This window comes from Typopeltis vanoorti, chromosome 12, assembly GCF_054136105.1.
Source record: "Typopeltis vanoorti isolate ZY-2024b chromosome 12, IOZ_Tvanoo_1.0, whole genome shotgun sequence".
In the NCBI taxonomy this organism is placed as follows: domain Eukaryota; kingdom Metazoa; phylum Arthropoda; class Arachnida; order Uropygi; family Thelyphonidae; genus Typopeltis; species Typopeltis vanoorti.
In genome coordinates, this window is record NC_143560.1 from 42,148,733 (window position 1) to 42,172,840 (window position 24,108).

Sequence of the window (24,108 nt, forward strand, 5' to 3'; positions counted from 1 at the left end):
AAGAATGCAAGTATGAAATACATTTTTGTATGATTATCTATGATCACAACTGAAATTTGATAGTTAATTACCTACCAGATATCATTAAATTTAATTTTATGGATGTGTACAGTTATATATTTTAATTTTTTTTTTAAAATTAGATTTCAAAAAGTGATATACCAATTTGCAGCAAACTAAAGGTGATCATTTGATACCTTGTTTCTAGTATTAGATTTGTTCATTCACATGAGAAAAGGCTGCTTATAATGTTGTTAATGCAATAGAAATTAGAACTAAAATAAAAGTAACAAGATGATCACAACTGAAATTTGGTAGTTAATTACCTACCAGATATCATTAATTTAAATTTTATGGATGTGTACAGTTATATATTTTAATTTTTTTTTTAAAATTAGATTTCAAAAAATGATATACCAATTTGCAGCAAACTAAAGGTGATCATTTGATACCTTGTTTCTAGTATTAGATTTGTTCATTCACATGAGAAAAGGCTGCTTATAATGTTGTTAATGCAATAGAAATTAGAACTAAAATAAAAGTAACAAGAAATTCATGTTGTTAATGGAATAGAAATTGGAACCGAAAATAGAGTTAACAAATAATTTGGTGGAGCATTAATGCACATGTTTAACGTCTGTATTTGAGCATTTAACATCTGTATAGAATTTGTGTCTGTGGGTGGGCAAATGCATGTGTCTTTAAGGCTTGACTTTATGTAGATCTTTAAGCCAATTCTTATATATTTTCTTGGCTCAGATTAAAGTGGTAGCAGAGTACATGAGCCCAAGTGACCTTATTAGATACTCATGTGTTATACTGACATTAAGATATATGCATGTTATTAAAATAGCATGTACATACCAATAAGAAACACATTAGTCAAACAATTATTTATTATTAATTACTGTTATATATTATTATATATAACTATATATATTATTATTATTAAATCAAACATTATTATTATTGTACATCTTCATGAAGTTGAAAGACTCATATTGAGAGGCACACACACACACAATACCTATCTTACCTCTTCAACACATTCACTGAAAAAACACTCACAGCTTCCACTCAGTTCACCACACTCTCAGCAAAAAAAGCTATGCCTTATACCTTTCCTAATCACACTTTTATACAACTTCCACAGGTGACATCTTATTCTCTTCTCCTCTTGTCATGTATTGAAAAATTTCCTTTGCATCTAGCCTATGAAACACCTTAGTAACATGTATGTTTCTATCATATCAGCCAAATTTTTTTAACCCATAAACTTTCAGTTGTTCATCATGTGAGTATGCTACAGACCCATCACCATTTATGGTCACTTGTCTCTTGATCCTCTCCACCACTTCCTCATCTCCCCCCAGAAATTCAAGCAACAAATGCAATAAACAGTAGTCCAGATGTATGACTGTATCCGAGAATAAAGAGAGATGATAAATTCCTTATTGCCAGTTATCAGTGTGTTGTTTGTTATTCAAATGATTCTTTGAGCTATTTTATTCCACTCTTGTATTATGCCATTTTTTAAAACTCTCCAAATTCCTAGCCTTAGTCATTTCTTTCTGTTCATTTCCATCACTGTAATGCATAGCTTGTAATCTTCTTATCCCAAAGAGCCTTACATTCACACTTTTATCACATTAAGCTCTGTAATTATTATTGTGCCAAAAGTATTATTATCATTAGACTTCCATGGAGTAAAAAGGTTCACTATTTTTCTCTGGCAAACATGTTTATCAGACTATGTTTTAAACAAATTTCTTGTTTGTGCACTCACTATATGTCCAGGCAATGTATTCTATTCATCTATCCCTCTCCAAAATAAAATTAATTAATTAAATTAAACAAATAAATAAAAATGAATAAATAAATAAAACTTCTCATTCCTTTGCTCACATTCTCCTTATACAATTTCCAGAAATAGTCTCTTATTTTGTCCTTCTCTCTCTCTCTCTCTCTCTCTCTCTCTCTCTCTCTCTCTGACCATGCTCACCCTATGAAAAATCTCTTCTGCAGTAATTTGATATAAACCCATCACTAACTTACATTTCTTAATCCTATCACTTCTCTTAATACTATTCATAGTCTCTGTAGATGGTGTTCCTTCGGTCTTTTTTTTTTTTTTCCATACCAAATATTCTAGAGCCTTAACTGCATTATATTAGTTACTCTTCTCTGGACCCTTTCTAAAATCTATTCATCTTTTTAAAACATTATCTGATATTTGCATAGTAATCCAAATGCAGCCTGATGATGGCCTTGTACAACAACACCTCTTTATTCAAATTAAGCGGATATTCAGTCCAAAATTATTTCAAAACTGAATAGAGAAACTACAAGAGTTTTGTGCCGAATATAGATAGAAACTATAAAAGTTTTGGCTGATCCAAGCATAAGCCAACCTTTCATGACAGGGGCAACTCGTAGTAAAGGTGCAGTAAGCTCCGATCACTATCTTAGTATTACCCATAATGTAAAACACATCTCCTAACGGAAATATATGATGTTATACATTATGGGGGGAGGGGGGTCACTACCCTGACCGGTTTCGACCTTTATTGAGGTCTCATCAGTGGGAGCCAGACCAGATGTAAAAGTAAATACTCAGGTTGTAGTGATGCATAACTTCTACTTTACCATACGAGTTGTCAGATGTGCAAATGTGGTGTCACATCACAAAAGGCACCAAGAATTACTGAAATAAGAGAGCCAAAAGGCTTCACTTCAACGATGCACAATTATTCAAATTAAGTGGATATTGAGTCCAACTTTATTTCAAATCCAAATAAAGAAACTACAAGAGTTTCTTGCCGAATATAGATAGAAAAACTATAAACGTTTCGGCGGATCCAAGCGTAAGCCAACCTTTCATGATAGGGGAAACTCATAGTAAAGGTGGAGTAAGCTCCGATCACTATCCTTAGTATTACCCATAATGTAAAACACATCTCCTAACGGGGGAAAAAAAATGTTGGACTCAATATCCACTTAATTTGAATAATTGTGTATTGCCGAAGTGAAGCCTTTCAGCTCTCTTATTTCAGAAAACCTCTTTATTTATACATATATTGTCTTTCTCATCATTGCCATAATATGTTAGTATCCTCAATGGTCCCTAAATTTTAGGTTTTCTCTGTCTATCATAATCTCCAGGTCCTTGAACTCCTCCACCAGTAAGTCTCTACCAACCATATACCACATGCGATCTTTGTCTTCTAAATTTCAAACCCTTATACTCTGCAAGACAGAATTGTTAACCCCACTCATCTCTCCACATAGACAGTTTACATCTTTCTGGAGAGAGCCAAAAGGATTTAAGATGAGTATCTGACCAATGAAATCAGTTTTTGTTTCTCCCCATAGTTCTTCCCAACTTTGCATTATCTGCATACAGCTGCATTTGACCATGCAGTATGACAAGTATCTTAAACTTTGTATCCACATAATTTCAATGGTATCATAATGTCATTTCAGTTACAAATATACTTTGCATCTGTGTATTGTATGACAGATAAATATGCCATGCCACAGTGATTAAATTTTTCTCAATGTTGTTAATACAGTGATCTCTCAATTATATCCATCCTTCAGATGAATAAACCTTCAGTTAACTGACTCTTGAAGTGTGTCAACTAACTTCTGATACAGCACCAAGTAATTACACCGTCAGTTATCCATCTGGCAAATTGCTCTCCCACTGTGGTTGGATAACTGAGGGATTACTGTATATACATTAAACAATAATGGTCTCTAAATACCACATGCTACTCTCCTCTCTCAAGTAGTACAACTTGTTGATTCTCATCAGAAAGCTCTTCCTCTATTAACTCAATAATCTATTATCTATATCTCCAATGAAATTACTTATCATTAGGGATCCTTAGCAGTTCAAATAGCTTATCATACATAGTCTTAAAATAAAAATAAAGACCATTCCTTCTGTCTGGTTTATCAAAGGCAGCAAGAGTGGTTTTTATTATTACTAATTGTCCATTAAATTTAAATTTATTTAACTTACATTAGCTTTATTCTAATGTACTGTTTTTTAAATTTTTGCTGTACTTAGGATCGTACCTCACCATTGTTCTTTGATGCACTGGAAGAGGATGAACTCCGCTGCAAGATTGAAGAATATAATGCTTTTCATCAGACTTCTGAAATTGCACTAGTAATTATTTTACTTTCTTTTTTTTTTCTGCTATTATAATGATGCAATAACTAACACTGAATTGTGTGTGTACATGGGTAGGTAAGTAGATAGGTACTTGGTGCTGTATTTATGCTTGGAGCCAGACCCAAAAGTGATACCAAGGTTGGAGTAATGCAGAAGTCATATTTCCATATACAAGTAGCCAAAAGGAGATTGATGTTGAAAGGTTATCCATTTGGTTATAAATTAAAAATTCCAAGAAGAGTTATAATTTTATGTTTTTTAGCTCATTTGCTTTTGTTGTTGTTAGGAATTGCTATGCTTATATCCATCTACCCACAGTTTTACCATTTGTAGATTATTGTAGAATATGGTTTGGCTGTTATATTAGCCAAAGCTCATATCACACTATGCAGTTTTAAATAACAACTGTGTATAAACCTCCCACTGCCATTTGAAACTGCTAGCACTGGGAGGATCAGATGGAAGTACAGCTTGATACATAATATGTAGGGCTGCTGTTTAAGTTGCATTTTAACACAATTTCATTGTGAACATTTTAAAAATAATTTTTACCTTCTTTGTGCGCTTATGGATGTATGCAAACACCCACATACAGCTTTCATATATTATTGTACCACACATACAATTATCACAAGAAGAATAATTATATCATATAAGAGTGTCATGTATTAATTGAGTTAAAATGATACATTACAGATGCCAGAAATATTGCAGTATTCTGTTACAATACAGTAATCTCTCAATTATCAAACCACAGTGGGAGAACAGTTTACCAGTTGAATAACTGAAGGTACAGTCACATAGTGCTGTACCAGAAGGCTTTGACATTATTATTACTAGCCTAATCTATTATTATTATTATTATGGGCAACACCAAGGGATCCTTACACTCATCGAGAGAGAGAGAGCCCTAAACATCATGTCAAGAACTACCAACATTTGCGCAGTATCTATCATACTTTGCTTTGACCTTGTTCACAGTTATGGCACCCACAACAGACTCTGGCAACCTATTCTACTCATTTGCTACTTTCTGAACAAAAAACCTAGTTCTAACACTCAGTTTCCATGGATAGCTCTTAGTTCTACCACCACCAGACCTGTTCTGAAAAATTTCCTCTGAATTAATCTTGTAAAAACAAACTCTTCAATAATTTGTATGGCTCAATCATATCATCCCTTTTCCACCAACCATTATATATAACATATTCCAGGGTTGGATAATTGAGACATCTCTGTATTAATATCAGTAAGAAATGGGTCTCATTCTCACTCTTTTTTTTATTTTATTTTAAAAATTGTTAAAAGAAAAAATATATTTCTGCTACTTTATAGCCAAGGAGCAAAAGAATTATTATTACAACCTCTATGGGGTCAAGAAATTCATCATTGGAACTTCATTTGGTGAGGAATGTGTTGAACCATAAACTTATTCACAATGGATTCCACTCGCCATTTTCAGGGATGGCCTCTCATTCTCCATTCTCTGTGTAAGTCCCATCAAGGTAAATATGACAGAAGAATTAGCGAAATACAATGTTGATATTATTGATATTACCAAGATGGAGAAGACTAAAATGTATACAATACTTCTATATAATAACTACTAGATGCTATGATCTAGGAAAGGAAGGAAGTAGCAACTATAATAATATTCAACTATGAAACAAAGAACTGATATTTGTGGGATAATTTGAAGTTAAAATCAAAGCTAATAATAATGGTAATTGCCTGCTAGATTTTCTGTTCTGGACATGGACTGGTCATTATTAATACCACATTCCAATTTCACATGGAATATGAAATTATATAATAGCATATTAGATAATGGCATAGTAAAAGTTTCATTTTACTATGCCATTAACAATAGTAATGGCCTCATACTGGTTCAGAATACAAGAGTATAGAGAGGATTTGAAACTGGAAATAACCATTTAGTTTTGAACAGAATAAAAATTGAGTATTGTGTTAAAAAAAAAGTAAAAATTTTATAAAAAATAAAAGTTGAACAGCTTTCTGAGGTGAACTGTAGATTTGAATATACGAACATTATTCAACTGAACAATGAAAGAGTTTGAAAATAAGAACCAAATCTTGGGGGAGGGGCCCATTGGCAACATCTGAAGAAAACACGATTGATTAATCATTGAGGCAGGTGATGTTATCTGGAAGAACAGAAAAATCAGAACCTCAAGAAGTTAGAGATAGTTTTGTAAAAAAAAAAAAAAGAAATCATATTGAAAGTTCCTGGCAAGTAAGTTAGCATTTGCCTTTGGAATATATTGTGAAAAATGCAAGACAAAGATCACTGGTAACACTTCAAGAAGAATATAGAAGATAAATATTACAAAGTAGACAAATCATTGTAGAGGCTCTTGGAATGTCTTGGACACAAAGGAAAGAGTGATATAAAAGAAATTGGAAATGATAAAAGTGACATAAAAACTGAAGATAACTATTTTCTGGATATATGCAGTTCATAAGTAGTGGCAAAAAGGGTGATAGAATCTTAAAAAGAAATACGATTCTTGAGGTTGAAAAATCCATCAGACACTGAAAATAGGGAAAGACAGTTGGAGAGATAACTAGAAATGTTCAGATTTGGTGATATAAAAGTTGGTTATAGTATATATTTATAAGCATGCTTGGTATCACAAGACTGGATCACAAAAGTAATACGTGGATAAGAAACCAAACCAAAGTTTCTGACATCATAGGAAGAGTGAACCATCTGAAGTGGCAATGGGCTGGGCATATTGCTCGAAGACAAGATCAACGATGGAAAAGTAGTACTGGATTGGATTCCACGAGAGGAAAAACAACCATGATGGTCGTAAAATGTAGCTACATGCTATATTTTATGACCAAAAATATGTATAAGTTAAATAAATCTGTATTTAAGTTTGTAGATCTGGAAAAGTTATTATGTATAATAAAAATACCAAGAGGAATGCTCTTCAAAATGCTACATTTATATGGAATAAATGGAACGAATCACATTATGAAAGACAGTAGCATAAACCTTTGATATCAAAATCGGAAGTTAATGCTAATGGTTCATTACTTTATGCAGATGTTGTTATATTCCTAAATAAATTGCGTACATGTTTTTAGGACTTTTTATCTAAATTGAATAGCTTGAATTTGAATTGGTATGAAAATAAGCAACAAAAAAGACAGACTAACTGAATTCTTGCTCAAATGACCCCTGGTTCTCCCCCACCAGTCCTATATGGAAATATTTCTTATGTATTAATCCTCCAAAACCTTCAAGTAATTCGTCTGTCTCTGTCATATGATCTCTTTTCTGCCTATCAGCCAATTTCCAGGGATAGGTGTGTGTACACACACACATATATATATTAAACTGTATAGTTTTTAATAATTTCCAGACTTTTGGCATGGAATGTTAAAAAATACCAAGCTATTTTAAACCTGGTTTTACTCCATTTCCCAAGTAAGCAAACAGACAAACGAGTCAAGTTTGTGCCTGCACGTATTGGAAGTCTAGCTGACCCTCAAAAGTAGTGCAAGACTAAGGCAACTCTTGGTAAAAGTAGAATAAGCTCTGATCACTAATCTTAATATTTACCCTTAATGCAAAGCACATCTCTGGAGGAGATGTATGATGTTTTGTATTAAAGGCAAGGGGCCACTACCCAGACCGGTTTCGACCTTTATTGAGGTCTCATCAGTGGGAGCCAGGCTAGAAATACCAAGATTTAGTAATACAGAGCTTATAAGTATTTTACCAGAACAAGTTACCATAAGGTGTTTTAACCTTAGTGGCTCCTTGCCTTTAATACAAAACATTATACATCTCCTCCAGAGATGTGCTTTGCATTAAGGGTAAATATTAAGATTAGTGATCAGAGCTTATTCTACTTTTACCAAGAGTTGCCTTGGTCTTGCACTACTTTGAGGGTCAGCTAGACTTCCAATACGTGCATGCGCAAACTTGACTTGTTTGTCTGTTTGCTTACTTGGGAAATGGAGTAAAACCAGGTTTAAAATAGCTTGGCATTTTTTAACATTTATTATACCCAAGGTAAAATACTTTCTACATTTTGGCATGGAAAGCACATCATTAAAGTTGAGATTTGGGCATTGGAGAAGGGCTTTAGAACTTTTCTTTAAAGAAGCACTCATATTTATGGAAACATCTGTGTAATAATTTTGTGTAATTCCAAAGGATCTTAGTAATATGCTATCATTTTATAATAAAGTTACAAGAGCAGCAGATGAGGGAAAGGCATATACTTCCATTTTCTTGGATTTAGCAAAGGCATTTGACAGAGTGCTACATGATAAACTGATATTTAAGTTGAAGCGCATGAGTTTGGATTCAGGTTGATTAACTGGATTGAGTATTGGCTGTCCGATAGGTATCAGAGAGTTGTGTATGGTGGGGCAGTTTCAAGGAGGCAGACGGTTACAAGTGGGATCCCACAGGGCTCAGTACTGGTACCTATATTGTTTAACCTTTATATCAATGACATTGTCAGTGGATTGCAGGGCGATATTCAATTGTTTGCAGATGATGTGAAGCTGGGAAGGGATATTAGTAATAATAGTGCAGATGTGGTAGTCATGCAAGAAGATTTGAATGAACTAGACAGATTTACAAATGAATGTGGGTGTCGGTTTAATGCAGCAAAATGTAAGGTCTTGAAGTTTGGGACACATCGATGGGACACTGCATACTCTATGGGAGGAACTATACTGGAGATAGTAAGGCAGACAAGAGATCTGGGGTTGATGATTGATAGAAACCTGAAATTCAAGGGGCATATTGCAAAGGTGGCGAAGGTAATTTCAGACACACAGAAATTTTGTTTGTGTGTCTGAAACACACAGTTTGCTCTGTGTTTCAGAGGATTGCTGCAGTAATGAGAAGGATGCTGACCTGCAGAGATAAAAGAGTTATCATTCCGTTGTATAAGACCCTGATCACACCACACTTAGACTATTGTTCTCAGATTTGGTCCCCAGGATTTGAAGGGAATAAATTAACTGTGAAAAGGATACAGAGGCTGATAACAAAGACAATTAAAGGACTGTACAATGTTAGTTATGAGGATTGACTGAGGGAATGTGGACTGCAGAGTTTGGGATAGAAGAAGGAGAGGTGATATGATTAAGACTTTTAAACTGTTGAGAGGTGGTTACAGGATTGACACTGGGGAGTTCTTTCGCTTGGTTGAACAGCAGGAAGGAGTGATGACAAGGGGCCATCCCGGGAAGTTACGAAAGGAAACTGAGCAAGAAGGTGAGGAGTGGTTTCTTTGCATGGAGGGTGGTTGAACCATCGAATGCATTGCCTGATGGAGTGGTGAGAGTGAGAATGGTCAGTGAGTTTAAGGAGTGGTATGATAGACTTTGTGTTTCCTAGGAAGCGTTACACCTGATATCTTAGGAATATAGTATTCTCAGCCATCATGGTGTAACATGAAGAATAAATATCATAAATTAAAACCCCTGCATAAAAAAAAAATGAATTATTTAATGGAAAATTTCTTGCATCCAGTAAAATGTATAAAACGTAGGGGTTGTTGTTAAAGTAGCAGATAAAGGAAGGATTGTATTAATATTGTAATATGACTTAAAATAAGGAATTCTAACTAAATAAGTAGCTAACAAAGGAAAGTATAGATTAATATTGTAATACGATTAAAAATGAGAGAGTTAAGTAAATAAGTAGAAAGGGGTGAGTCATAAAATACGTTATGTGAGAGATTAAGTTATTAAGTAGAATTCATAGAAAAAGTTTGAAAGGGGATTAAGTCAGGCTAGCACAAGCAAACCAAAGCTATCACTTAGGGCCGATCCCCGGATTGAAACATTGAGAACGGGCTTGCCGATCAAATGACGTTTGGCGGGAAAACGCCACCCTAAATGGTCGATAAAAAAAAAAAACAAGTAGAAGGAGGAGAAAGGAAGTAGGAAAAGGTGCCGTTAGGGAAGCAGCTATAAAAGGGTTGGTAACCCCCCCCCCCCCCACGGGAGGGACTCTTTTTGGATAGTCGCTTTTGGCCTGGGAGTTTGGTTTTGGTTCCGGTGGAGTTAACAGGGTTTTCCAGAGTGGTGACAGGGGTGATATCTCCTCGTCACAACACGGAAATGAAAGTGAGCGGGATTTCGATTCCCATTTTCCCGAGTAGGAAGCAAAGAAAAAATTGCCATAGAGTCCTAGAAAAGGAGGGATCTTCTTCGTTTCGACGCTAGTGATAACTACGCAAAGCAGAAAACTGTAAAGAGATCGATGTCCTCGTTGCTGATAGTAGAGCAAATATATGTGTGTTAAAGTATTCCAGAGTTACGAGAAGTTATACCAGAGGTTCGTTTGGAAAAGAATAAAGGCCCATACGAAGAGCTCAAGAAAGGTACTCTAAATCATAACCTATGTTAGCTAGAAATTTGTCTGTAAAAAGTATCGTGATTCCAATACAGAACTGTTGAAGTTATACTAAGACTTTAGTATATGATAGAATGTGTTATGTGTAGATTGACTAGTGTTAAAGATTTGTGAATGATTAAGAGTCCTAAGGTATTTTTGCATGTCTATTATATTGCACAAGATATTTAAATGACATAATTGTGTGTTAGTGCAAATAACGGTATAACAGAATAGTGTGAATTAAGTAATTACGTATCCTAAGAATTGAATGCCTAATGGATTTTTTAAAATTGAAATGTCACAAGTATGTGTTAGCAGTGAATGATTTGTTAATCTACTTCAGTATGAATAATCAGATAGTGTGAATTGATCTAATTTGTTCACATCAGGTGAATTTATGAATTAATGTGTGTGGCGGAATAATCACAAATAGCCATATTGCTTGTAATGATTTAATGTTAGTCTATAAGTATTTTAGATTAGTATTTGAATTGTACCATGTTTAGAAACTTAATAAACCTTTTGTTCAATGATAAAAGAGTTGTCTGATGTTGCTAATCCAATGCACTGCTTAAAAATCATCGTACCTAATCTCACGGGAAATTTAATGTCGAGGAAAGAGATTGAGTCACGACTGCAATAATATTTAAATACTAAGAGATATATTCGAGATTGACTTTCTCCCTATTTATGACAACATAAATGGTGCAGTTGATAACCACTTGAAAATTGTACTTAATCACGCGGATAATTTAAGTTGAGAATCGAGTTAAGTGTCACGACTGCAATAGTCACACTTTCAGATATATTTGAGTTCTTTCTCCTTGTTTATGTATGTAATATCCTAAACTAAATATCCCAAAAGGCGCAGTATAAATACAAATATTAGGGTACTACAGGGAGCAATAACTTAGATATTGGTATAAGTTTTGGTAAAATCTCGGGCATAGAAGTTAGAAGAATATAGATAAAAGGAATTTGTAAGATTAGAGTAGAAATCATAAATAGGGACACAACATAAATGGCGCAGTCGGTAGGATGTACTTTAGCTAATAAAATCTTAATTATAAGCTATTTACAATAAGTTGGTTTTGGTAGCAGATCAGACAACTAAGAGGTAAAATTTTAGTTAAGTTGTGTTGAAAATTTTAGAGTGTTAACTAGTGTAAATTGGATGCAAGTATGACTGAACCCTCCAGTAATTTAGGCATGGACAACAGCGAATTTTTTCGTTATATTAACCCACAGCAGGTGTTTCCACAATTTTCGGGCGAAGAGACTGATGACGTGCTAAATGTTTTTAGTTATATAGAAGAGCTTAGAAGAGTTGGAGGATGGACTGATTTTCAGTTGCTAGTCCTACTCCGAAGTAAACTGGTGGGAAAGGCTAAAGCTTTCCTGTATTCTTCCCCCATTCTCAAGGAAACCCTGGATTACTCCCGATTTAAGACGGTCCTAATTTCTGAGTTCTCAAAACTGGGAAGCTTGGGACCTAACTTATGGAAGCTCCAGAGGTGCTCTCAGGAGGAAAAGGAAAGTGTGGCTGAGTTCCATAACAGGTTACTGACGATAGCTAGTACCCTTATTGTCAATAGTGAAGAAAAACCTCACTTGGACTGGGCCATTTTCCAACAATTCAGACAGGGAGTCAGACCTGAGTTGAAGGAAACAGCATTCGATAAGAAATTATCTAATTTAAGAGAATGTTACGATGCTGTAAAAGAGCGCGAACAATTGCTCGGAGACCTTCGTCCCGCACATGGGTCAGTAAATATAATTGAAGAGAAAGAAAATTCTGTAAAAGAGCAAAGACAAATTAAAGAGAGTAAGGAAAGGAGAGAAAGATCAAGGACGAGAGAGAGACTAGAAAAGGACAAAAGGCAAGAGATAAACAATTTGACAGAGTCTAATATTGATTCAGATAAAATCAGGGATATTGTAAAACAAGAGATCGAGATACTCCAGAAACCCATTATGGATAGGTTAGATGAGGTAATGAGACAATTAGGAACGTTATCTGTTGGAACCCCAGAGCCTAATTGTAGCAGAACTGAGGAAACAATTAAGGTTAAAGAGGAAGTTGAGCGTCTGCAAAGACCCCTTCTAGATAGATTAGACTCAGTTATGCAGAAACTATCCAAAGTCGTACCACAGCAAGAGACAGTTATTTTCCAAAATCAAGAGAGAGTTAATGAGCAAAGAGACAGAAGGGAGCCTCCTAGATGCTTCAATTGTAACGAGATAGGGCACTTAGCTCGTTACTGTTTTAATAATAGGAGATCCTCCATGATGAATAATAGATATGAGCAGAAGTTTGGGCAAACTCCTCATAATTGTGTAGATAGGCAGAGAAATCATGAACAACAAAGAAAGTCGAAAATGATAATTGAGGGTAAGATACAAGGTTTACATTGTGATGTATTGCTAGATACGGGTTCACAGGCCTCTGTCATATCGGAACATTATTTTCGAAGAATAAAATCCCGTGTATGGCGAGGCATTTCTAAATTAAAAGGACCGATCAGATTATCGGGGATAGCGGCCTCAAGTGTTTATGTAAATAAGAAGGTTAAAGTGAAAATATACTTACCTGAGTTTAATATGTGTGTTTGGCAGGAGTTGTTGGTCCTCCCTAGGACGTCTCGCCCAAGCTCACAAATTATTTTAGGAATAAGATTTCTAGAGAAGTATAAATTTTCATGCGACTTCTCTTGTAATAAAATGTTCTTATGCGAAGAAAGCGGTCAGGTAAAGAGAGAAATAATAAGGTAAGGAAGCTTAGAGAATCACATCAAGGCAGGATGAAGGATGAGACTAACATCGTACAAAGTGTACAGTCTAAGAAGGATAATGAAGAATGTATTGATAACCAGTCTGATTCTTCATTAACTTCAACATCCAAAGACAACAGCCAGACGGAGACTTACCTCATAACGAACGTCAAAGTAGTGGATGATCAAAGTGTAGAGGAAAGGAAATTAGAGGAAAGTAGTCAGGAAAAGGTCGATGTGAACTTAATAGAGAGATTTGAAAGGTCTAGAGGTTACTTTAAATGCTCAAGGTGGAACATGAACAGGAGAAAAGAAGTAAATGTACAATCTAAGCGGCAGTTTATTTATGCCGACTTCTTATGTTTTATATTCAAGCTTAGAAGGGCAATAAGAAAGTTATTAGTTTGTGATTTACCTCTTGCTATGAAGGCTGCACACATACTCACAGATTGTACAACATTTGTAAATAATTCATATGAGAATGGAATTAGGTCCAATACAATACAAGATAGCAGTAGTCAAATGTAATCAGAAGGAAAGTACAAAGGGAAAAGGGGAAAGAGGAACACCTCGAAAAGAAAAAGAATTTCTCTTAAAGAACCTTTGTTACACCTGATATCTTAGGAATATAGTATTCTCAGCCATCATGGTGTAACATGAAGAATAAATATCATAAATTAAAACCCCTGCATAAAAAAAAAATGAATTATTTAATGGAAAATTTCTTGCATCCAGTAAAATGTATGAAACGTAGGGGTTGTTGTTAAAGTAGCTGATAAAGGAAGGATTGTATTAATATTGTAATATGACTTAAAATAAGGAATTCTAACTAAATAAGTAGCTAACAAAGGAAAGTATAGATTAATATTGTAATACGATTAAAAATGAGAGAGTTAAGTAAATAAGTAGAAAGGGGTGAGTCATAAAATACGTTATGTGAGAGATTAAGTTATTAAGTAGAATTCATAGAAAAAGTTTGAAAGGGGATTAAGTCAGGCTAGCACAAGAAAACCAAAGCTATCGCTTAGGGCCGATCCCCGGATTGAAACATTGAGAACGGGCTTGCCGATCAAATGACGTTTGGCAGGAAAACGCCACCCTAATTGGTCGATAAAAAAAAAAACAAGTAGAAGGAGGAGTAAGGAAGTAGGAAAAGGTGCCGTTAGGGGAGCAGCTATAAAAGGGTTGGTAACCCCCCACGGGAGGGACTCTTTTTGGATAGTCGCTTTTGGCCTGGGAGTTTGGTTTTGGTTCCGGTGGAGTTCACGGGGTTTTCCTAATCACGCACGAAATTTAATGTCGAGGAAAGAGATTAAGAGTCACGACTGCAATAATATTTAAATACTAAGAGATATATTCGAGATTGACTTTTCCCTATTTATGACAACATAAATGGTGCAGTTGATAACCACTTGAAAATATTGTACTTAGTCACGCGGATAATTTAAGTTGAGAATCGAGTTAAGTGTCACGACTGCAATAGTTACACTTTCAGATATATTTGAGTTCTTTCTCCTTGTTTATGTATGTAATATCCTAAACTAAATATCCCAAAAGGCGCAGTATAAATAGAAATATTAGGGGTACTACGGGGAGCAATAACTTAGATATTGGTATAAGTTTTGGTAAAATCTCGATCATAGAAGTTAGAAGAATATAGATAAAAGGAATTTGTAAGATTAGAGTAGAAATCGTAAATTGGGACACAACAGAAGGACCTCTCACGATGAGTTTTTTGACTCCTTGGAGGCCTAAATAATAATAATAATAATAATAATAATAATTTTGTGGCTAGTATTAGTAATCCATTTGTTCTTCTATTCCTGATTTTTATAGAATATAGAAGCAGATTGGCCTGTTTGTCCCAAAGTAGAATAACTGGCAGTTGCACTTTTCTCACATATATGTTTTATTATTATTATTTTAATTATATGAATCCCAAAAATAACCAGCCCTTCTGAATATGCAGCATAACCAAGGTAAAACTTTTATATCTCCACATATGAGCATTTTTAGTCAAATATCATATACTCCAACTGTCTTTCCTGAGTACACTCAAGTTAGCAGTGTTACTTCCTCTTCTAGGATACTGCTTCTCCATACTCAACTTTCTAATAACTATTAGATAGCTAATCTTCAATCCAGTGCACTAATCTACTATCCAACCTCATCTGTTCCAGTTTACTTGCCAGCTTGTTATGTGGCAGTCTGTCAAAAGCTTTTTTTAATATACCACTGTGTATGCATTTCCCCTTGTCTAATGCATTTGTACTTTGTCACTTTGTGGCATTCGGTCAAAAACTTTTGCAAAATATAAACATACTGCTGTGTATGCATCCTTGTCCACTGCATTTGTCACCTTGTTATAATAAGTAAGTAGATTTCTAAAACACAATCTTCCTTTAGCAAACCCATGCTGTTCATCAGAAAGGTTGTTGTTGTCAACCAAGTTCTGAATTTTTTTCTTATTATCTTGTCTAACTATTTGACCACAACTCCAGACAAACAAATTGGCTTATAACTCGATACTATAGTCTTATGACCTCCTTTATGAATTAGAACAATTTTGCTATCTTTTATTGCTGTTTTGGAACTTGGCCTAATCTGAGACTTGTTAGAATGGTACATCAATTGCTATTGTTAACTCCTGGACCATTTCCTGAAAACACATGGTGATATAGCATCAAGTCCTATAACCTTATTCACATTCACTTTACTCATCATCATCATCAAATTCCTGACATATACCCTCAAGGAGTGTACAGGATATGATAGTACTATATGAAAAATTTACATCATTACCAACTTCCTATCTACAATTTTCCTCCAAATCAGTCTGTTACTTGTCAAGACTCCAACATTATTAAATCTTATATTTCTATCGTCTAAGGCACATTGTACTGTATCAATCCACCTATATCTTGGTCTTCCTCTGGGTCGTTTTCCTGCCAACCTGGCAGAGAACGCTTGTTTTGCTAATCTTTCCTCTCCCGTTCTGTTTAAGTGACCATACCAATTGATATTAGCTCTGCTCACACATTCCTGAATACTAACAATGTCAGGCTCTTTCCTAATGCCTTAATTTTTAATATGATATTGCCACTGATGCCATCTGTTCATGCCTCTAATCCTTCTCAGGATTCTCATATCTGTGGTCTCTAGTCTTTGGTCAAGTGTTTTACTTCTGACCCAGCTCTCAGATCCATAAGTTAAAATTGGTTTAAACAATGTCTTGTATACAACTAATTTAGTGTTTTGACTAATTTCTCTCTTATTCCATATAATTTTATTCAGTTGACTTCTTACCATATCAGCTTTGTCGATCATGTTTTTTGTCAATGTCTGTTTCCATTTTTAATTTACCATCTTCACTAAAAATCGTGCCTAAATAGCTGAAAAGTTTTACTTGATCTATAGGTTCTCCATTCATAATGCAATTGATATTTTCAATGCTTCTGCCTATTTTCATTGTCTTTGTCTTGTTATTGATGATGATGATGACCTTCATACCATATCTATTACAACAGTACATGAATTCAATTTAGTCAGGGAATCTTGCAGACTTGCAAATTTATTTAGAAGTACACCCTCTGTCCAAAAGAAACCAAACTTTTGATAGAAAATAAAACACAGGCCTATTATAATTATTCAAATCATTATTTTACTCAATATGCTCTCCCTCAGCTTTGATACAGCATTTGGCACAGTCAATAAATTCGTTAAATGAGTTTTTTATATCAGTTTTTTGGATACTGTTGAGGGTCGTTGCTACTTCCGCTTGAACGTTTTCACTGGTGTCGTATTGCTTTCCTTTCATCGGCGAAAGAAGTCACAGGGTGCTAAATCAGGTGAATATGGCGAGCGAGCGAGCTAACAAACAACTTGGGTTTTGCTCAAAAACTGTCTCACAATGTTCGAACGATGAGATGGTGCATTATCGTGCAAAAGTGACCAGCTGCCTGCATCGCGATATTCATGCCGTATGCAAAGAATAATTCTTGCTATCAGTTGCTTCAAAACTTCGAGATAAAGTGCATCATTGACCGTTTGGCCAGGTAGAATGAATTCTTTGTGGATAATACCCTTGGGATCGTAGAAACAAATCAGCATTGTCTTTACTTTTGACTTCTCCAAGCGACTTTTTTTCAGATGCCCCCTCTTCTGGTGGTCTCCACTCAGCACTCTGGCACATTGTTTCAGGCTCATACTCAAAACACCACATTTCGTCACCAGTAATGATCGTTTCAAGAAAGTTTGAGGTCCTTGTGAGCGATTTTAACGAGGTCCTTGCAGTGTTCAATTCGGTACATTTTTTGGGACACTGTCAACTGGGCAACGGAATAAAAGATCAAATATGCAATTCTATTCTGTTGATCTATTACCAGGTAAAATTGAGTTAAATAACGGTATAAACATAAAATTTGAAAAATCTCGCTTATAATTCAGTTTATTTAAATTTATTTTTATTGCGTAGTTAGGTTAGGTAAGGTTAGATTAGTTTAGGTTAGGTTATTTGAAAAATCTTGCCTATAATTAAGTTTATTTCAAGTTTAATTTTAAGTTTATTTTTATTGCGTAATTAGGTTAGATTAGGTTAGGTTACTAGAAATTAAACTACAAATTATGTTTGTTAATTACAAAATAATATTACTAAATGAATTAAAAAACTGTATTTTTATTGTTTTCTTTATTTTAATATTGAGCAATTATACCTTTTCATTTTTAAATCATTTTCGGAGCACTCTTTTTAACCATCTCTTTCTTAAATGATCCCACCAATTTTGATATATGATATAAACAAAAATATATAATATAAATATTTATTAACTACAATAAAGAGTCAAGAGGCTATTTTTATCGGTCTGGGTAGTGACCTTCCCTCATAATGTAAAGCAGTCATACATCTCCTAGGAGCTGCGTTTTACATTATTAGAAAATATTAAGGACAGTGATCGAAACTTGCTCCACCTTTGCTTCGAGTTGCCCTAGTGTTGTACTGCCAGGTGTTGACTTACACTTGGACTTGTCGAACGTTATTCGGCATGAAACTCTTAGACTTCGATTTTCAAATTTCTTATTCAGCTTTAAAATAATGAGAGATTTATTATCCCCTAAACTTTATTTATTAACTTGCTGACTCATTTTTTGTATTAGAAATTTCAATATGACTTCTATACAATTCGTAATTCTACACAATAGTGGAAGTAACCAATTTCATGAGTTCTACAAAGACCAGACAAGGAGAGTGACTTGGTTGGTGAGAGTAGCTAAAGAGAGGTATGAACAGCAGTTAGCTAATGAAGCTAAAAAGAATCCTAGGGAGTTCTTTCGATATGTAGCCAGCAAAAGAAAGAATGATTATCGAAGGATGACATTGATTGGAGGAAATGGTATAAAGACAGCTGTTGCAGAATGTGTGGTGGAGATACTTAATGAGCAGTACATAAAGATCTTTCAATCTTGTGAATGTGACTTCATGGAGAGATTAAGAGCAGTTGATGATGGGGAGGAGAGACTGACTGTAAGTGAGCAAGAGGTGTTTGGGGAGTTGAGTAAACTAGATGTAAATAAGGCTGTGGGACTTGATAATATATCACCGCGTATTCTGAAGGAATGTGCCAGAGAGTTGACACCTGCCTTGACATATTTTTTCAATACGAGTCTTGCACTTGGTCAAGTCCCTAAAGAGTGGAAGGAGGGCAAGATTGTGCCACTTCATAAAGGAGGTGATCGAACTCAAGCATCAAACTATAGGCCTATCTGTGTGTCAGGTGTTGTGGTTAAGTTGTTGGAGAAGCTTGTGAGAACTAGGATCCAGAGTTGGGTTGACAACAATGGTATAATCTTTGATGGACAGCATGGATTTGCTAAAGGGAGGTCGTGTTTTAGTAATCTACTTACTTATTACAATAAAGTGACTGCTTCCTTGGACAGAGGAGAAGGATACACAGTAATATACTTGGATTTCACAAAAGCTTTTGATAGAGTACCTCATGATAAGTTGACAGTCAAACTAGAGCAGATGGGGTTGGATATTAGATTAGTGCATTGGATTGGAGACTGGCTATCTGATAGGTATCAACAAGTTGTGTATGGGGGTGCAATATCCAGGAAAAGGAAAGTCACTAGTGGAGTGCCTCAGGGATCTGTTTTAGGGCCATTACTATTTAACTTGTATATTAATGATATTGGCGAAGATTTGGATGGAGATATTCAGTTGTTTGCAGATGATGCAAAGTTGGGACGAACCATAAAGAGTAGTGAAGATGTTGTGGCCTTGCAAGAAGACTTGAATAAATTGAGTGATTGGGCAAGCAAATGGGGATGTGAGTTCAATGTTGCAAAATGTAAGGTTTTAAAATTTGGAAAACAAAGATGGGATGCAGAATTTATGCTTGGTGAGAATATATTGTTGGAAGTAGAGGAAATAAGAGATCTGGGAGTGATAGTGGATAAGGATCTAAAATTTAGGGGACACATCGCCAAAATTGTGAAGACAACACAAAGACTTCTGGGAATGATGAGGAGGACACTGACGTGTAGAAGTAGGGAGATTCTTGTTCCATTGTATAAGGCTTTGATTAGGCCACACATGGACTATTGTGCCCAGATTTGGTCACCTGGTTTTCAGAAGGATGAAGAGATGTTGGAAAGGGTCCAAAGGCGACTGACTAAGGTTGTTTCTGACCTCTGGAATGTCAAGTATGAGGAAAGATTGAAAAGATGTAATTTGCAGAGTCTAGTGGAGAGAAGGAAGAGGGGAGATATGATAGAGACCTACAAGTTGGTAAGGGGTTGTTATAGGATCAATGGTGGAGAAGTTCTACAGTGAATAGTGGGAGATCAGGGGAGAACCAGAGGTCATCCCTGGAAACTGTATAAAGAGGGTGTGAGTAGGGGAGTGAGAGGCAGGTTTTTTTCGTGCAGAGTTGTGAATGATTGGAATGCCTTGCCTGAGAGTGTGGTGTCTGCAAGGAGTTTGAATGTGTTTAAGACCCGGTATGATGAGATGTGTGTGAGATAAAAGGACCTGCTAGATGAGTCTTTGACTCCATGAGGTCTTGTTTGATAATAATAATGATAATAATAATAATAATAACAATAAAAATAAACTTAATTATAAGCAAGATTTTTCAAATTTTATGTTTATACCGTTCATTTAACTCATTTGTCAAAAAATATTATTTAAATTTATCTGGTAATAGATCAACAGAATAGAATTGCATATTTGATCTTTTATTCCATCGTCCAGTTATCCATTGCCCACTTGGCCGTCGCCCAGTTGACTGTTGCCCAGTTGTCATGTATCCCATTTTTTAGTCGTCAGTCAACTTGTGGGGAACAAATTGCGAATTCAATTTACAAAGGCCCAAACTTTTGGTCAGAATGTTATGCACAGTTGATTTTGGAATCAACTGTGCACATCATCTTCAATCAATCTCACGGACGATTTCGTGTTTTCTTTGATGAAATCACACACTTTTTGGATTTTAACTTCGCTCAGTTCAGTTTTTGGACAGCCCAGCATTTCAAGCGTCTCACGACCACTTTGAAATCGCTTAAACCACTCGTAAACGTGAGTACAGGATAAGCATTCATCACCATATGTTTTTGAAGCATTTGATGCTTTTCGGTAAAACTTTTACCAAATTTACTACAAAAGCAATCACAGCTCTCTGTTTGAAACTCATTTTCCGACCGTTCGTCAAAACACACTGTCACTCTTGGCACTATAACTTGGCTTTTAATGGAACAAATGTCATAAACAGTTGACACAACACTAATGAAGGTTGCCGTTTTAGACAACAAAAAGTTACAACAGGTGGCACCACTAGTTTCGTCTATTTTTGAAAAGTTCGGTTCATTTTTGGACAGAGGTTGTATAACATCATCCTTATACACCCTCTGTCCAAAAATAAACCAAACTTTTCAATAATAGAAGAAACTAGTGGTGCCACCTGTTGTAACTTTTTGTTGTCTAAAACGGCAACCTTCATTATCTATATAGATTGCATTATGAATAACAGAGGGGATAATGTACATCCTTCAATTCTAACTGCAGACTTACAACTCAAATAAAGACTAAGTGTTGCTAGATATAATGCCCCATTGACACCATATAACTGTAGTGTTTCGAATAGCTTCTCTCTTGGTACCTTGTTATATGCCTTTTCCAGATCGACAAAACTTAAATACAGATTTTGTTATATTCCCATGATTTCTCAACTCTCTGTTATAAAGTGAAAATCTGATCCTGACAGCCCCCTATTTGGCCTAAATCCAGCTTGTTCTTCATCAAACCTCTCTTCCACAATCCTTCTCAACCATTTCTCAAGTACACCAGCAGAAATCTTACCAGTTACACTCAGTAGAGAAATATGTCTGTAATTCTCATATTCAGTTTTATTTCCCTTTTTACATATGGGTACTATGAGAACATTACTCCGATCATCTGGGATTCGTCCCTCTGTTCAGGCCTTCTGAACTATGCAGTGCAGCCACTGTAAGACTTTTATACCTCCATGCTTGAGCATTTCTGTTCGAATATCATCTACTCCTGCTGCCTTTCCACATTTCAGGCTTTTGGTGGCTTTTTCTACTTCAAATATGGATATGTATTCCTGACTGCTTGCCTGGTCAGTGTTTTTTACCACTGTGTTGTCATCACTGTTTGTTCCATTTAGCAATTTTTCGAAGTAATTACTCCATACTTCAAGGATATCATTTTCTCCTGTTTTCATGTCACCTTTATCATCTCTAATTCCTTTTACAGCACTCTTTTCTCCATTTCTGAGTTTCTTCAACATCCTCCAGAATATTTTGCCACCTTCTTGATATTTATTTTCTATATCCTTACCAAATCTTCCCATGACTTTTGTTTAGCTAGCTTTACACACTGTTTAGCTTTCTTACATTTGTCTCTGTACTCTCATTACACTCACCTCATTACACTTTCTTCTATATTGCTCCTCTATTTGTTCTAATGTATCCCTTCTTATCCTCAACTTTCTCTTCTCCTGTACTATCTTCAGTGTTTCCTGTCTAATCCAGTTCTTCTTGATCTTCTCTTCTTCTTAATGCCACCTTCTATTAATGGTTCTAATCATTTTGTACACCTCCCTAGTTTTGTGCTCTCCATAGTGTTGTTCTATATTATTGCATTGCATTGTTTCTTCAACTGCATCATCTGTTGCCTTCATTACTCCTTTCATTCTTACATTCGAATTTTTTTCTTTTTCCACACTTTTTAGTTTCTCCTCTAACGCTGTTCTGTACTTTCTTCTTGTTTCTGCTTCACTTATTCTTGCTGTATCTCTTCGTTTCTGATGATGGAATTTATATTTTCTTTTGAATTCAACTTGATGTTTGCAATCACTAAGCTATTGTCCGAATCTATATCTGCTCTTCTTTTAATCTTAAGCATATTGATCATGTTCTTGGTTTTCCCATCATTTGATTGCATGTCCATTTTCTACACTTCTTTTTCTTGAATCTTGTGTTACAGAACATCATCTCGTGGTCCACAGCAAATTCTAACATTATATATATTCCAACATATTCTGCCATTACTTATTATTAACTCCATGGACCATTTACTTTCCAATTCCCAATGCTTTCTTTTGCTGACCAAGTATTTAAAGAACTATCTAGGATTTCTTTTGACCTCATTAGCTAACTACTGCTCATACTGCCCTTTCCTTACTTTTATCAAGTGAGTCAACCATCTTGCTTGCTCTTTGTACTCCTCATGCAACTGACTATTACCACTGCATGCCTCTCCTCTTTGTTCACCCATTTCATGCCTTCTTTATTTGACCTCCTGATCTTTGGAATGCTTTTAGACATTATCATACCAGATAGTTCTTGATTAGGACCAAACAACATTGATTCCTCCTTTCCACCCAGATCCTCATTCCAATATATAGCTGCAAATTATCTCCTAAGTTTATCATAATCACCAGAGTTCCACATATATCCCTTTCTCACATAAGTCCTCATATGACTGGTCACCAATTGGAGGAAGATTTGACAAGACCTCATTTATAACATCCTCTGATGAGATAATCAAATCAAAGATCCTTCATCCTCATGTATCCTATGTTACATACTGCCCCAAAACTCCTGTTCATTCTAATCTGTGTTACCATAATTAAAATCTCCCTTAATGATTACCCTTTCCTTATTAGCCAGACCAATTTGCCTGTGTATTTCCTTATCCCTGCCTTCTACATTATCAGGTTGATAACTCCAGCCAACTATTTTTCATCCTGTCCACCTCTACCTCATACCATACTGCTTTAAAACCACTATTTGCTCCTTGTATCTCCATCTTGGATTGGCATAACTCCTATGTTACCATCAACAGCACTCCTCCTTTTCTGTCTTATTTATATTCACAAAAGAGATCATATTCCTCTTTTTATTCATGTTCAGGATGTCATCTGCATCCAACCACATCTCAATCATTTTTCTAAATTTTTGGGTGAATAAACTCTATCAGTGTCACAATTTTATTTCCCCTTATTTTGAATACCTCTGGCATTCCTAAACATATATACTTGCTCATTTCTAGCTCCAATTCTGCTTCTAGGATATGACTCCTACTTCCACCATTCATCTCTTTATCCTTGATCTTGCACCTTTCCAAATTTAACTGTTGCCCCCATATCCATGCCCATCTCAGTCCTTTATTATACACTCACATATCCTCTTCATTATTCATCATCTACACCACATATGGGCAACCCCCAGCCCGT

At 35.3% G+C, this 24,108-nt stretch overlaps 1 protein-coding gene across 2 annotated transcripts in view; it reads left to right on the forward strand.

Annotated features, from left to right (window-relative positions):
• LOC150100732 (ras association domain-containing protein 1-like) overlaps positions 1-24,108 on the forward strand; it is a 186,229-nt gene that overhangs the window by 107,593 nt on the left and 54,528 nt on the right. For both annotated transcript variants that reach the window (XM_090401801.1, XM_090401802.1), the window contains exon 6: positions 4,076-4,177. In XM_090401801.1, coding sequence (XP_090257927.1) covers positions 4,076-4,177 — 102 coding nt within the window. The remainder of the gene's footprint in view (positions 1-4,075; positions 4,178-24,108) is intronic.